General features: G+C 35.0%; 3 protein-coding genes across 3 annotated transcripts; 2 read left to right on the top strand and 1 right to left on the bottom strand.

The window, feature by feature from the left end:
- The first annotated feature begins 6,286 nt into the window (after nt 1-6,286).
- Nucleotides 6,287-9,027, top strand: LOC110699484 (chitinase-like protein 1). Its single transcript, XM_021876974.1, has 3 exons — nt 6,287-6,886; nt 7,585-7,744; nt 8,316-9,027. The coding sequence occupies exons 1-3, from the start codon at nt 6,499-6,501 to the stop codon at nt 8,728-8,730; spliced, it is 963 nt and encodes a 320-aa protein (XP_021732666.1). The 5' UTR covers nt 6,287-6,498; the 3' UTR covers nt 8,731-9,027.
- Nucleotides 9,028-9,116: 89 nt separating this feature from the next.
- LOC110699485 lies at nt 9,117-10,979 on the top strand. The gene is made up of 3 exons (XM_021876976.1): nt 9,117-9,628; nt 10,243-10,390; nt 10,617-10,979. Exons 1-3 carry the CDS (start codon nt 9,224-9,226, stop codon nt 10,862-10,864), a joined length of 801 nt encoding a protein of 266 aa, XP_021732668.1. The 5' UTR covers nt 9,117-9,223; the 3' UTR covers nt 10,865-10,979.
- Nucleotides 10,980-11,082: 103 nt separating this feature from the next.
- Nucleotides 11,083-12,246, bottom strand: LOC110699499 (18.1 kDa class I heat shock protein-like). Its single transcript, XM_021876990.1, has 2 exons — nt 12,173-12,246; nt 11,083-11,686 (listed from the first exon to the last, which is right to left on the bottom strand). The coding sequence occupies exons 1-2, from the start codon at nt 12,244-12,246 to the stop codon at nt 11,269-11,271; spliced, it is 492 nt and encodes a 163-aa protein (XP_021732682.1). The 3' UTR covers nt 11,083-11,268.
- Nucleotides 12,247-16,679: the final 4,433 nt, after the last annotated feature.

Raw genomic sequence — 16,679 nt, 5'->3', positions numbered from 1 at the left:
GTCCAAGTGATCAACAGTTTCATTTTATCACAGCAAGGAAATAATGATCATCCTTTCTTAAAGGTAGAAACACCTGCAAAAGTCCACATGACAGTTACTTACAATCATTAACTTTAAAGCTACTTTTTTAACTTTCAACAACTTTTTATTTACTTTTTAGAAGTTATAAGTACTTACACACTGAGCAGCATCTAAGTCCAGTAACCGGGATTTTGTCCATTCATCCTAGATTTTTTAAAGGGGAGTGTGAGGAAGGTAGCCCGAAGTTAGGGATCTCATTTCCTCTATAACCTTGGCCCTTTCAAAGCCTAGGACTTTACACTTTTAGGGTGCATTAGGATTTGAATTCCTGACTGTTTGGGAGACCTTGAATTAGAAATGATCCAAACAATACTTTTTGGTTATAAGAAACCAATAGAGAATCGCTAATGAGTTTTAGGAAAACTCATAAACCTCGTTCACACTTTTCTCCCAAATAGAGTTCAAGGGATGATTAGCATAAATCATAAATTAACCCCATTCCCAAATTGTTCTAATAAACTAGAAATGAGTTCGAGAGCGAGGGTATTAGAAAAACGTTTTTTGATAATCACAATCTTAGCCCTAGTTCGGCCTCTACTAGCTCTTCTTTTCTCACCACTTCATTACCAAATAATATATGCAACGTAATACCTAAAACCTAAATTAGTTGATTTTATTTACTAAAATTAATCACATAAAGTCTACATTGCAACGAATATCGTTATTCTTTTTTAATTCAAATTCGTGAAAGAAGCAAAATCAACAATATTCGACTTTATTTGTATTACTTTATAGTAAGATTTATTCAACTTTATTTATATTACTTTAGCCACCTAAGCCCCACCATCTAAAACCCATCAATCTCCTCCCTTCCCCACCTCGCAAACCGCCCCCTCCCCTTCCTCCAACCCATCTCCACCCCATCCCCTTTTCACAGCAGCCGCAATAACCGCCCCTCCCCTTCCCCCAACCCCTCGAAAAACCATCCCTCTCCTTCCCCAGCTCCCGATAATTGTCCCCCTCCCCTTCCCCAGCCCTAAAAACAACCCCCTCCCCTTCTCCAGCCTTAAAAACCGCCGCCATACCCACTCCTTTCCCCAGACCCGAGCCCTTCCTTACGTTTGTTCCACCGTCGTGGTGTTTGTCAAGGGAAGGGGTTGGGTGTGTGGTGTTCGATAGGGAGAGGGGTCATAGTGAAACACCCCCAAATCTCCCTCTATGGAAATACTAGTATAATACGTATAATTATACCGTAGAGATAGACTTAGGCGTATTACCGCCGCGTGATTACGCAAGGCTACTCAACTACTAACCAAAACCAATACTTTGTAGTGGAAATTCAAACTTTTCTTTTTTAACAATAACTCTAAATAGAATCCATCGTCATGAGTACTCATAATTAAACCAAGACCAACATGTGAAAAACATTCCCGGGACTCCCATATGCTCAATTCTTGACTCCACCTGAAATTAGTCAACACTGCTTACCATTACGCTAAACAGGGCGAACCAAAACAAATAAGAAATACGGATTAGCAAAATATGCTAAGTACGATAAGTGCAAGATAATTAAATTCATTTTATTTGCAAACATGCTTTTAAAACCAATTTCAATAATTAATCCAATGAACTCCAAAACTCATGATTTCAAATCAATTCTCAATAATTCAATAATTCGATGAAACGATTTATAAAACCTTTTCCTCTTTTGAAAACCAATTCCTCTTCTAAAAACCAATTCTCAAATATCCTCAAAATAATTCCAATAACTCAATAATAATGATTAATAAAATCAATTATTTTCTAAAACTCAACCTCCTCTCTGAGTGTGCACACCCCCCAAGCTAGTCTCCTTCTATTTCAAGGCTATTCTTGGAGAAAGACTAGGTCATACAAAGTCCATAGTCTTCAATGAATCCGCATAGTGAGATTAATATAATAATCATGCTTGTAAAGATTTTTAATAAATAATTAAATAAATCCTCATAAAATTCCTCTTTGAATAAAATCAACCTTTATAATAGGTTAACTCAAAACTCCTTTTTATTTAATTCAACACGCTTTCAAAATCAACCTTTTAATAAATACTTGAAAATTAAATCTCATATAAATAACTTTTCAAAATCAATAACTCTTCCTTTGATAAACCTTTTTAAAAACTCTTTAAAACAATCCAACATACTTTTTAAAACCAAATTTCCTTAAAAATAAATAATTTCAAACCATTCAAAACATGTTATTAAAATCAATCCTTCAAAAATACATTTATTAAAACAAATATTAAAATCAATTCATCCAACCATACTTTATTTCAAATCAATTTAATTTAATCACCAATAAAATCATATAAAACATGCTATTCAAACCAATCACTTTCGAAGGTATCTAGCCACCTAAACGTATCTTTATTCCGAATATCAATCAACACTTCGCACTTTCAAAGTTCAATCACAAATACACCTTGCAATTAACATAACCATAAGGTTATCACGACATCTTTAGACATAAACCCAAATCTAATGTGCATGGACTATAAAACTCTTTTAAAATAATACTTTAATATAAAATTATATCTTTGAAATAAGTATTTATAATTTAAAAAATTAACCATGAAGAGGATTAAAGAGAATTGGATTTGCGTTGGAAAGAATAGGCAGAACTTGCAGAGGCCATAACTCCTTTAATATAACTCCGAATTGGGTGATTCTTGAGCCTAACCTCAAGGAAGTTTTGAGAGAAACAATTTTCTGTGAAATAGAGAAATCCCAAAACTGACCATAAGTTCCCAAAAATTGGATCCAAAGATATATGGGCTGATTTTCTTTTAGAAAAGAGGAGAAGAAAAGTAGGAAAAGGTCGAGGGAAAAGAAGAGTAAGAGAGAAGAAGAGAATTGAGTTTTTGGTGTGAAGAATATGAGAGGTATGAGGGGATATTTATAGGCTAGCTCATGCAAGGATAATGGTAGGAGAATGTAGGAAGAATTATGGTAAATTGGTTTAAGGAAATCACTTGGAGAAGAGAGCTAAAGAATTATGGAAAGTTTAGGTTATGGTGATTAAGTAATGAAGAAATAAGGTAAATATGTAGTCATGAAATATTAAATGGTAAGTGGCTTTGCTTGGGGAATAATCAAGAATGGTTTAAGGTAGGGAAATAAGATGATCCAATATTTAGGAGATGGAAAATAAGAATTAAGGAAAATAATAGAATTGAAGAAGATAATTAAAATACAAAAATTACCAAAATAATTTTGCTCAAAATACAATATGGTGGCCGAAAATTTGAGCTTTCCTAAGCTCATATTTTCGAACCTCCCTTTATCTATTTAGGCAATTATTTTGCTAGTTTTTAAGGAATAAAAATGATTATGTAAATACTATATTTTGTATAAAATAAATAATTAGAAAAATACCAATTATTCACTAATTAATTTAACTAAGAAAACTAGATTTTCTACACTTAAAAAATCCAAAAATCCTAGCTAATTAATTAGGGAAATTAGGCCCTTTTAAATTAAATAAGAAAATATAAATTTTGATTAATTAAAATATCCAAAATATATATAAATAATCCAATTTTTAAAATAAGATAAATGGACAATAAATCTTATCCAAAAACCAAAATAATAATTGAGTTTTAAAATGTTTTTGGCACCAAAATTCAAATATCATTTTGGCTCCAAAATTCAAATAGTAAACTAAATTACTAAAAAACCCTTTTAAGAATATACTAACTAATTAATTAATTAGAAAATACGTTTCAAAAATATAGGGTATTACACACCGGGAAAGGGGTGTAGGGTTTCGTAGTGACCGACACTACGCGGAAGGAAACCCCCCAAGACCCGCCCCTTAATTAAAGCAATTAAAAAGCATAATAAACTTAATCACACAAGACTAAAAACAAGAATTATACCTTTTGTTGCGTGCTTCGCTCCCGAAGAGCTCTTACTTCAAAATCCCGAAACTAGAGATCTCCGACGGATCGTACCCTCGACCAGACCCGAGCGTCCTAAGTCTTGAAGGTTAGTCAAGACCCGGACAAAACAAAACTATGAGTTTTACGAATCAAAGGTTTACTCTTAATTAGAGTTGCCTTATTAATTCCACTCAAGGTTGTTCATTTCCTAACACCCTTAAAGGGTATTTATAAGGAAATGAATCCTTGGTTTTCAATCTCCCATCAATGTAGGAGAGTTGGTGAAATGATAATTATTTAATTCCAAAATTAAATGATTAATCAATTCAATCACAAATCGACACATGGCACAATAATAGAGAAAGCCAAGTGAGGACCAAAGGCTTGGGGGGGACCATGCATTGCCTTGATCCCCAAGCCATTGCTCCAAGCAATGGTCCCCACATGCAAAACCGGCTCAAACAAGTGCTGCTGGGCTGCTGCCAGCTAGCAGTGCCAGCCAGCCCAGCCAGCTAGCGCCAGCCTGCCCATCAGCCTCGCATGCTTGGTGCTGGGCAATGCTAGGCGCTGGTGCTGCCCAGTGCTAGGCGCTGGTGCTGGCCTTCGCATCTCTCGCAGCATCTCTCGCACCATTGCTAGCATGGCCAGCATGCGTGCTGCTAGCGAGCCACGCATGCTGGCCCCTTTGCCTCGCATCATGCGCACTGGCCTTGCACCATGCACCACGCATCGCACCACGCATCACGCACTGTCCTCGCATCAGCCTCGCACCACTCGCATGATGCTGCTGCTATGCCTTCTTAGCACACGCACATAGGGCCTACCATGGTGTTGTGCTTGTGCGAGGGGCCTGCGATGGTGCCTAGCACCCAGGCACGCATGTGCGCAACCATGCTTGCTGTGTTGATGCGATAGGATAAGGCACAAGCACACGCACACGCGCACTGGCCTAGCCATGCGATGGTGTTGTGCTTGTGCTGTGATGATTCGATGGGCTGCCTAGTGCTTGCGATGGTGCCTAGGCATCATGCTAGGGCTGCGATAGCGCCTAGGCATGATGCTAGGGCTGCGATGGTGCGCCTAGCACACCTAGTGTGCTTAGGCTTGCGCCTAGCCATGCTAGGTGCATGCTAGCTCGAACTAGCCTATCATCCACATGGTTAGACCATTGTGGTGCTACAGCTACACTCGTACTTGTCGCTTGTGATTTTGCGACGCTCGGTCTCGACGCCCTAGGCTCGATATCCGACGTCTGTATTCGTAAAACTCTGTCGACTCATTAAATCCTTTCGGATTAATTCGTCGTCTCGGATCGGTGATTCGATTGGGTTCGACCCGAAGGGTTCAGTTAAGATTAAGCTGTAATATCAATTGTACCTCTATATTACTGATCGGAAGCGGCCTCCACCTAGGCATTCCGATCACTTGATCTTACTGAAGAATTAACTCTATAATAATTCTGAACCCTCTATCGGAAGAATACACTTGTTGGAAGGACACCATTCCTTTCAAGGGGTTGGGTATGGTGTTCGATGAGTCGGGAGGGGGTTGGGCGTGGGTTGCTGATCGGGGGTTGGGGCCTTTTTTTTAATAAAAGAAATATCATTTTTTAAAAAAATAAAAAAGTATCAATTTAGACCAATTATATGACGACACGTGTCATGGACAACTTGTTTAGCCGGTTACAAGTTTTTTTGGCTTGTTTAAAATTGAGACCTTCAAAGGCTGTAATTTTCATGTATAAACAAAGGTTGTATTTTTTAAAAAGAACGGGCCAAAAGTTGTATTATTATTGACAATTTTTCCTTTTTTTATTGTTAAATGTTATCCATAGTTTAAAATCCTGGATCCGCCACCGCCGACTAGGAGCATACAAGGTTGCTCTCAACGGTTGTTGTGACAGAAGGAGAATACAATGAGACGTATCTAACAAGATCCTCATCACAATATTATTTCTTATAAATTAAGGGGAATTTTATCAAAGTTCTTAAAGCTTGACCTATAAATTCACAATAAGGTAAAAAAAAATAGAGATTAAAGGAGTTCCTCCTATATAAAGTCAAATACATCAATAACATGTGACCTTCATAAAAAAAATATAACATTACACTAATCAAACACTTGAAATTACTAATTAGGTATAGTTAAGCATAAACAACTGTGGAGCTGGCTGTCGGTGCTAAGGAGTTGAGTCGTCGCCTTCGCATTACATTACTCAAAACTCAACCAGCCTGTCTTTAAAGCTAAACTCAATAAACCCACCAACTCAAATCTCCACCGTTGAGCTCTATCCAATCTCCAATCTTATTCACTCTGACCCCACATTCCTCTTTCTCTCTCCTACTTCGACAACCATAGCCCACCTCCCAATTCCTTCCTTCTTAAACACACACACATTCACTCTCTCTCCTCTCTTCCCTTCCACCCTACTCAAGATCCAAAACACCCATTTAAAGCAATCAATTCAATTCTCTGTTAATCCATCATTTTCTCTCTCTTCCTTTTTAATTCATATATCCCACCTCGCAACTTTGTGTATCATTTCAATTTTCGCGAAGATGTCGGCATGGAAAGTGTCGGCGGTGTGGGTGGTGTTGTTGGCGGTAGTGTTAATGGCGGGTTTAGCGATGGCGGATATGTCCGAGGAGACGAAGGTCAAGAAGGTGAAGGGGAAGAAGGTTTGTACTAGAGGATGGGAGTGTGGCACATGGTCTAAGTACTGTTGTAATGAGACAATTTCGGATTTCTTTCAAACTTACCAATTTGAGAATTTGTTTGCCAAAAGGAATCTTCCAGAAGCTCATGCTGCCTATTTCTGGGATTATCAATCCTTTATTACTGCTTCTTCGTTGTTTCAACATCTTGGGTTTTGTACTACTGGTGGTAAACTTATGGGTATGAGGGAGCTTGCTGCTTTTCTTGGTCATGTCGGCAGCAAAACTTCATGTAATTTCTCAATCTTTTTGTTTATTTGTTGAGTTTAATTTGGCTTTTATTGATTGATTTTGTTGAATTTTTTGTTTTTATTTGGTTTAATTGATGAGTTTATTGAATTATGGTTTCTGTTTTGATATAATTTTATGATCTGTAAATGTTTTTGGATGATGATCTTTGGTTATAATGTATCATTGTTGGGTTTGTTGATTTTTGAAGAAGAGTTATGTTGTTGAGAGGTTGTAAGGTGTAGGGTTTGATTAAATTATAATTATAAATGTAGATTGTTAAATTACTGTTTTTGGAACATTGATTGTGCTAGAACTACTTTGGTGTTTTTATCTGTGTACTTGAGCATATTGATGGATTATAACATTGTAGTTGCTTCAATTGCTACTCGATTTAGCTAAAGCGACGAATTGTTGTATATAGGATGGTCAGAATTGGTCTGGATACCGTGATTCCAAGCTAATTTTTGCCGAGTATGTCTCCAATCTTCGTGAGGTTCCTAATTGTGCTATATTATTTGATTATATTAAGTTGATGTTGACTTTCATTCTGTGTGTTGCGTGGTTTGGGAATTTCCTGAATGATCTATTTGATATCCATATTCTGTTTGTAATGAGGCTGGTTGAAATACAATGGTTTTTGCTGGAAATTTTGCATTGTCTTTGATCGTATGAGGCTTAAAATGATTTTGTGTGTATCAGGCGGCTATGGAGTTGCCACTGGTGGACCATTTGCTTGGGGACTTTGCTATAAAAGGGAAATGAGCCCAAGCCAATCATACTGTGATGACAGTTACAAGTATACTTACCCCTGCGCACCTGGAGCTGAATACTATGGCCGAGGGGCTATACCCATTTACTGGTATGTGTAAATTGCCACATTAATTTTGTTGCTTACCCCTTTGTCACGCTGCCTTGTGCGACTTTTAGTGGTGAAATCTATTTGAACTATGAATTTACCAATTATTATCAGTTTGATCTTCCACGAGTGTTTAGAGGACTGTTTGTGTGCATGCTCTAACCTGTGATCTTCTGTTAGATCTGACATGTGTCTTCTACCGTTACACTAGATATTTAGACATGCTGATATTGTTTCCTCTTACTATTAATTAAAGCTTAATTTTAGCTATACCTTATCATCTCTCCCTAGTCCCCTCCCCAAATACAAAATCAATGCTTTATTTAATGACGAGTTATTGGCCAAAAGGCTCAGTTTAGATCGTTGAATGGGTGACAAGTTTAGATCATTCAGGTGAAGTAAAGATTCAAGTGATAATTAGAAATGTTAGATTTTTTTTTTAATTGGATATCTTGCTTGACTCTCTGAGATCATATGATTATGATCAATGACTATGTTAAAAGAAGGTAGTATAATCAGCGTATATATTATATGAAATGGAAAATATTATTAATTGCTGATGCTCTTTTTCTAGGAACTACAACTATGGAGCTGCAGGTGAGGCACTTAAGGAGGATTTGCTGAATCATCCAGAGTACATCGAGCAGAATGCAACTCTTGCCTTCACTGCTGCAATTTGGAAGTGGATGACACCATTGAAGAAGGGACAACCATCAGCACACCAGGCTTTTGTTGGTGATTGGAAGCCTACCAAGAACGATACTTTGTCTAAGCGTGTCCCTGGCTTTGGAGCCACCATGAATATATTGTATGGAGATGGTGTTTGTGGGAAGGGTGATGTCGATGATATGAACAACATCATGTCTCACTACCTTTACTACCTTGACTTGTTGGGTGTTGGCCGAGAAGAAGCAGGGTCCAGTGAAACGCTCACCTGTGCTGAACAAGTTCCTTTTAACCCATCAAATCCTGGGAGCTCCTCCTCTTGAGTGTCGGCAGATACTATGCTTGTTATTGTATTCTTTTTGGAATCGATTCCCTGCAGAAATCCATTGATATCAATAAGCTAAGGGTCATTCTTGATGTCATTGTTACTTGTGAGGTGGTGCATTTTTATTATTCGTTTAATGTGTAGTCTGTTGTTCAAGTTTGAAATGAATATCTGGTCTTGCCGCAATTATACTGTAGTTTTATAAAATGTGTTTATGATGTAATTATGTCGTAATATCACAAGGTTGTGTAAAACGATTTTGAACAGTAAATGTCGATATTATAGTGTTCTTGTATTCAAATCCTCAGTCCTTTGTTATATCGTCTTAATTGGCTTCTTGTAGTATTACTAGTAGTTAACGCAACTAGCATATAAAATATCTGTCTTGTGTCTATATCTGCCTTTGGTCTCACCACAAATGCTCCCATGAAATATCCCATTTTGTGGTCAGCAAGGAAGAGAGGAGACAGAAGGAAATCAGGACCTAAGCAATGCTGTGTGTACAGCATCGACGAGCTTTTGCCTCTCCTGGTTTACTACCCTTTTCTTCTCACCATCTACGTTGTCTCATTACCTGCAGTTGGAATGTTCACAATCCTAATATACCTGTCACTGGGTTGATCAAATGCAACATACCCCATGCTGGAAGAGGTAAAAGGCATCTGCCAAGATCCTACCGTTCCATCTCCTTCGAGGAGGAAGAAGAATCAAGTCTTGACTCTAGCTCCGATCATTTTTCGAGGTTTGAAGAAGCAGTGAAGCTGTTCAATGGAAGGGAATACTATGCATGCCACGACTTGCTTGAATCTCTTTGGTTTGAATCATACGACCCTCTTCGTACCCTTCTTCATGCCCTCCTCCAATGTGCTGTTGCTTTCTATCACCTCTTTAACCAGGTGGGTTGCGTCTTCTTAATCAAAGTATAGAACATTAATAAAAAAATCTCCTTTTAAAATTTAAATCGCAATTATTAAGAAAAAAAAAAATTAATCTTGCTCATTCACAGAAAATGTGCTCTATAACTTAATCAAAGTATAGAACATGGCTCTTATTGTTCAGAAATTAACTTGCACATCCCGCTAAAATATTTACAGACGGTGACCCCCAAGTAGTTTAAGCAACTTATTCTGATTTTCGAAGATAAAACGTTGTGATTTTTTTTATTTATTTATTTTTTATTTATTTATTTTGACAGGAAACATAGTGATTTATTAACTCCCTCTAATTGAAATTAGTTTTCATATTGTCCCAACTCCTGTATGACAAGTTTTGACAATCATACCCTTTTGTTGGTTCATTTCTTTTCATTTGTTACCTATGTGATCCACTTAGTTTGTGTTCCAGCATATCGGTAAATCTATTCATAAACCATTACTATATTCAGACACCCTAAATAAGTATACAAATGAAATAGTATGTGATATAAATTCTAGACGTACAGAGTACGTAAACTAACAGGTTACAGTTGAATTTTGACTGGCTAAAATTAAGAAACAAAGTGGGCATGCAGAATCACAAGGGTGCAATGATGGAGATGGGAGAGAGTTTGTGCAAGCTTCGAAAGCTGAATTTTGAAGGGGGGCCTTTTCATCAGTTTGAACAAGAGCTCTCTACTGTCCTGAATTTCATCTATCAAACTCAGTTGGAGCTTGCTGCCTGTAAGTTCTTACATCAACTCCTTGTTTAATCTGTTAAAAGGGGCACACATGACACATTCTCCTGCATTTCCCCCTGATTCCCCTCCCCACCACCTCTGCCTCCACCCCAACTGTCGCCACCATCCTTGGCCGAAGACATGTCCCTTTCCCTCCTGGAGTACTATGTTGCATTACTATATTAATTGTACAGTGGGATGTATTTTTAATATGTTGAATATTACAACAGGTACTGAAGACTTTTGCCTGACAATGGAACAAACTGAAAGATCATACCAACTCCTTGAGGGGTATGGTGCAGGGCAACGCCTGTATTTTCTTGAAGAAAGCGACGATGAGAATCACAACAATCACATTACATACCTTGTCTTTGATCCTCGAAAAAGTTATGGTGCCACAAGCCTTCCTCCAACAAAGGTTAAACTTCCTATCTTGGAAGCAACTCGAAACCATCTCATGTCCTTTGAAAACTATTAATCAATTAGTCTTTGCGAAGATATTAGTTTTTACACTGATGGTTAAAAATTAAAATCATACTTTGAAGTTTCAATGTGAAATTATTTTTGATGGAGTAATCATATATTTGCAGTTTATATGTAACATCAACATTACTTTACCAACTGATATATATGCAATTGATGTGAAAAGCCTGAATTGTAATGTTATCAAGCTACAGAGCAATTCAAAATTAAAACTTGAGAAGATTATATCAAATCAATTGGAAGTATTCACTTAACACAAAAACTCAAACACTCAACACATTATATATCAGTAATATCACAATACATCAGCATCTTTATTCAATTACTCATATACTCTACAATGCATAACTTTAACCATTATTGATTTCAAACGAAGTAAGACCTTATAGTGTCATCTCATTATTTCTCCTCAATCTCAATAACCTTCTTTTCAGGCTTCTTCATCTCTTGTTTAGGAATAATCACCTTAAGCACACCATTCTCCATATTAGCCTTAACTTCATCAGCTTCAGCATTCTGTGGCAGTTGGAATCTCCTACAGAACTTACCCCTGCTTCGCTCAATCCGGTGCCATTTATCCCCGTCTTTGGCAGCCTCAGAACCCACCTCCCGGTGATCAGAGGCACCACCTCTATCCCCACTTATTTGGAGGACCCTTCCTTGATCAACCACTATCTTGACATCCTCTTTCGTAACACCGGGAAGATCAACCATAAAGACATGATTCTCTGGTGTTTCTTTCCAATCTACTGGGCTGTTTAATACAGGACATGATTGTGCTGCCCAATAAAATGGATCCCAATTTTCAAGTGATGTTCTTCATGTTTTCTACTAAATTGCTCTCCAATGACATTATTTTGAGCCTTATGAGAAAACAATCTAGAATTTGTTAATGTTGTGAACGTATTTAAACTTTTTTGTTACTGTATTTGACAACTTGAATTGGTTTATAAGGAGAAATTCTATTTATACAAGTGATTATCAAGGCAGTGTAACAAGTCCTGAACTTTCTTGACCATTCTAATTGTTGGTAGTATTATTAAATTTGATAAGGTTATATAAGGTGGGGTTAGAAGATGATAAAATATCCGATGACGACATTGGATTAATACTTAGAAAAACAGAGGAAGTATGTTAGTATTAAATGTAGTAGAATTGATATATAACTAGTACAAGATGTTGCACGTATTGAAAAATGGTGTAAATATTACTATAAGTTGAACTGAAACGAGACTAATTTAAAATGATGTTTGCTTCTCCTTATTTTAATTGAACATATTTATTTTTATCGATTGAATTAAACCCTGTTTCTAATAATTGAAATTTAGTATTATCACTGTCAATCTTCCTCCATTTACTATCAGTTACTTCTGTCATTTATTAAATTGCAACACTTTAACCTGTCTGAAGTTTAAGATGGTTGAGTTATGTTTCAAATATTATGCTTGAGGTGTTTGAAAGTTAAGGATGTGAGAGAATATAAACAATACTCGTACTTCGTAGCATAAAGGGTATGAGCATGGGTGTGGAGACCATGAAATAAAAGAGATAATCACTATATACACTTGTATTAGTTGTATATATTACCAGGTAAAAAATAAATGTCATAAAATAAAAACAGTCGTTACATGTTATTACAACATTTTTTTTCTTGACAGAATACATGCTATAACATTCACACATCCTACTTTGATTATTTTGGTAATTTATAATCACAAAAATCATGTAAATTTTGTTCAAATTTTTACCCATAACTTTTGATTTTATACTTAAAAAGGAGGGGTGGTTAAAATTTAAATTTGTAAGTCGTAAATCAACCAAAACTAAAAAGGCTCGTTTCATATCGCAGTGGTTTTCTGTTTTTTGGTTTTTTGTTTTTTCAATTATATAATACACTACCTCCGTTCTTTTTTAGTTGAGCGATATTCTTTTTTGAGAAGTTTATTTAGTTGAAACGTATTCCTTTTTGGCATTTTGGGAAACTTTTTTTTTTTACCCCACTACAAACTTGATTAAATAAGCTAAAGTACACGGTCTACCCACTTGATTTAATATTCTCTCTTCTCTTTAAAGTGTGTGCTTAAATTAAACGTGTCATGTAAATAAAAACGAAGGAAGTACGACATATAATGAATCATGATTCATGAATTGGTTAAATTTATTAAAACCATGATAATTTTGAAAAATGACATCATCTTTTTCTTGTTTCCTATTTTTTGGTGTTTTGTTTTCAAATAAATTAGAGAACTAAAAACAAAACAATGTCAAACATGCCCTAAAGTTTTTGTTTGAAGCATAAAATCAGTTTTTGGGAGTATCTTTGTCGATGATTACACGGAATAATTAAATTTGGTTCATATAGTCAACTTTGATTGATTGAATATACTATACTAATCTATATATAATACACTGAAAATTAGCAAATATTAGTAACAATTAGTGAAAACTAACTACCTAGCGTCTCGATTGATCCAAATTGTTTTACGATGTTCACGTAAGAATCTAGAACTTTGCTGCGCTTTTGCTTTCTGCCTTCTACCAGCATTATTATTTTTTGTGGTAAACATGAAATGCATGAATTAAGATATAAAAGGATCTATCACACTTGTAATACGTAGGGTCTCGAACATGTAGGATGCTATCCAATATCTTACTTATTCTTTACTTTTTTTTTTCCTGATAACACTTTTAACTAAGACACACCAACTATAGAATAAGAAGGTTTTTTTTTTTTTTTTTTAATCTTAGTTGAGAAACAAAAGGTCTAAATATTTATAACATATAATGACAAATTGGCTTTTCTTCAAAAGAAATTTATAGGTTAAGGAAAAATTAACATGAATAATAAGATATTTGACTGGTCTTCTAAAAATAAAACTATATTTCAATTTTTTCTAACTAAAACGACATTTGACAAAAATATATTCAAAAATAGAATAAGAAACCATTCACTTGTTAACCAGGCTATATTGAACATGTGTCACGTTGGTGTGATACTCCGTATTTTATAATATTTATATATATATATATATAAATTATTTATTTAATTTATTATTTATTTTATAGTTTAAAATGATTTATTTTGTTTTAAAAGAAATTAATTATTTAAATATTATGTAAGTGTGCATAAAATAATATGGGTCATTAATTGAGACAATAAAAGTGTTTAGAATTAGGTAATCTTTATTTAAATAGTTGGATCAACTTGTTGGGAGATTGAGGACACTTAAGAGCTCTATAAATTGGCCTCAAAGGAAGAAGTCAAGGGGGAGTAGGATTTAATAATGGCAGTTTTGTAATTATGAGTTTTTGTTTTAAAAAGGGAGTATAAATACTTCAAAACCTCAGATTTTTCACTCTAAAATCATAATTGTCAGATTTCATAAAAAAAATTTCAAAGTTTTTCTCTTTATTTTCTCTCTCCTTTCTCTCCTTATTTTTCCTCTTTTTTTTCCTCTTCTTTTTCCCTCTCTTCCCCACGCCTCTCTCTCCTCCCTTCACGCCGACAGCCACCGACACCACCACCAGCCACCAGTGACCACCGGCGGCTAGCAACAGCAGTCGGCGCACCGCCGTGCGCCAGCCCCTCCTTCTCTCTCCTCTTTTGCGGAATGGTAGTATAAAAAAAAAAAACTTTTTCTCTTCCTAATTTAATTCTATTGTTTTTATTAATTTAAAACATGATTTTGATTATGTTTTGGTATTGATTTTGGGTATTTGATGTTGTTAAATTATTTATATAATTTTCAGATTTTTATTCAATCAAAAACCCTAATTTACAAACCCTAGGATTTGGGAATAAAATGTTTATGGTTAGGGTTTGATCCTAGGTTGTTGTTGTTTAATTTATGGTTTAAACATGTTTTTAATGAGTTTAAAGCCCTCAAATTAATGCTGAAATTTATCTATGCACACTATTTTTTAATTATTGAGTTAGGATTTGATTAACCATAAAAGGGAAAAAGGTTTTAATGATTTAAATATGATTTTCTAGTCTATTAGTGATGTTTTATATTAAATAAGTATGGTGGAATTTATGTAAGTCATAAAAATTAAGTCTTTTTTATTGGATTTGAAGTACCCACTTAAAAAAAAGGTTTTATGGCTTTTATGTCATTAAATTGGGTTAATTAGTAAGGTTTAAAGATTATTATAGTTGTTGGAAATTTGTGAGAATAGTGGATTAATTATAGCTATGTATTCTTATTTGTAGGAAGCTTTGAGCTAGGTAATTTCTAGCGAGTGTGGCCGAATTTAGGCATTATTCAAGGTACGTATGTGCACAAGAATATTTGTGTATGCGTAGTATCATGCTAGGATTCATAAAGTATGATTTAAGTGATGATTTAGTAGCATGTTTGGTTGATTATATGCTTGAAATTGATGTTGGTTGAGCATGATTGTTATGCAAGCATGTGAATATGTTATTTGAGGCATGATATAAGTTGAATATGTATGAATCATGGAAGTATGTTTTATTTTCAAGTATCAAGAAGGCATGTATTTAATAAGCAAGGTTATTTATAGATTCATAAATTTATCTCCCACCCATTTATTATTGGTGTTTAGTCAAGAAGTTAATTCATTTATTTACTCACTCATGTAAGTTGAGTTTGCGTCAAGGAAGTTTAGTAGTGCATTTTATGCACCAAGGTAGTAATCGTGCAATTTTGTGCACAAAACTAGGCAAGGAACCTTAATTAAAATAAATAGTATGTGCTCACTATTTGATTCAAGAATGATTTGGAAGTATGTATTGAGTGTTGCTATGTTTATTCTTGATTGATTGGTTTGAGTCATCACAAGTTAAATTTGTAAATCGCGTAAAGTGTAAGAGGATACGCACCAAAACTCTTGGAATGTATATACATTGAGTATGAACATATGGGGGGAGTTATGGGGTTTTATATTTAAGCATAGCTTCTACTGGGGTACAAGACGTTGTACTTTCTTTTATTATTAATGCACTGGAATTCCGTCACAAGGTGACATAGTAGGTGCCAATTGGGGTAGCTCCCTGATTGGAAGCTCAATATTTAAATGAGCTATTTTCAAGGAAGGAAACCCATTCGATGCGTAATCCAAAATTATTATTTATAATTAATATTGTTAGTTATGAGTCAAAGATAAGTTGACTTGTGATTGTGTGGCGAGCATGTTTTAATTATTATTTTTATTTTGATGCTAGGACATTCATGTTAGTATGGTGCATATGTACTCAGCTTTGCTGATTTGTACTTTTGTGTTTATGTTTGGCTTTCTTTTGGGTTGACCCTACTATGACCCATTTATATGGTGAGTAGAGAGTTGAAATAAAGAGGAAGTAACTGGTACATGAAGCATGAAGAGCATGATGGGATAAAGTGCAGAGAGTTACTTGTTATGTTTTTTAATTTTAATATTTTTGAATTATTGGTTATTGTTTATGGACTAACAATATTATATTTGTTTTTAATTGGTTTTTAAGAAGGGGGTTTAAATTGGTTCCAACTTGTGATTGTTTTATTCTACATTTATTTTGAGGTTGTGAACTCAAGTTTTATTTTTTTTAAAAGTTGGTTTTTTGTTTTTAGACTTCCGCTGTGTGACTTTGAAAATTAGCCTTAGCCGTCATCACGGTGGCGGTAATTTTTGGTTATTTCCTAAAAGGGGTTTTATTTAGAGTAAAAGGAGTATTTTAAAGGAAGGAAATTTCCAGGGTATTACACTTGGGATTGGTTAGAATTTTTTTCAACAATTAAAATATGTTTTAAAAATATTTTTTTTTAAGAAAATAAAAGTATAAATAACCTTCTCACCATACCATCTCA

Source organism: Chenopodium quinoa, unplaced genomic scaffold, assembly GCF_001683475.1.
Source record: "Chenopodium quinoa cultivar QQ74 unplaced genomic scaffold, ASM168347v1, whole genome shotgun sequence".
Taxonomy (NCBI): Eukaryota; Viridiplantae; Streptophyta; class Magnoliopsida; order Caryophyllales; family Amaranthaceae; genus Chenopodium; species Chenopodium quinoa.
Note: the sequence above shows the minus strand (reverse complement) of the source record. Positions and strands in the feature narration are given on the sequence as shown.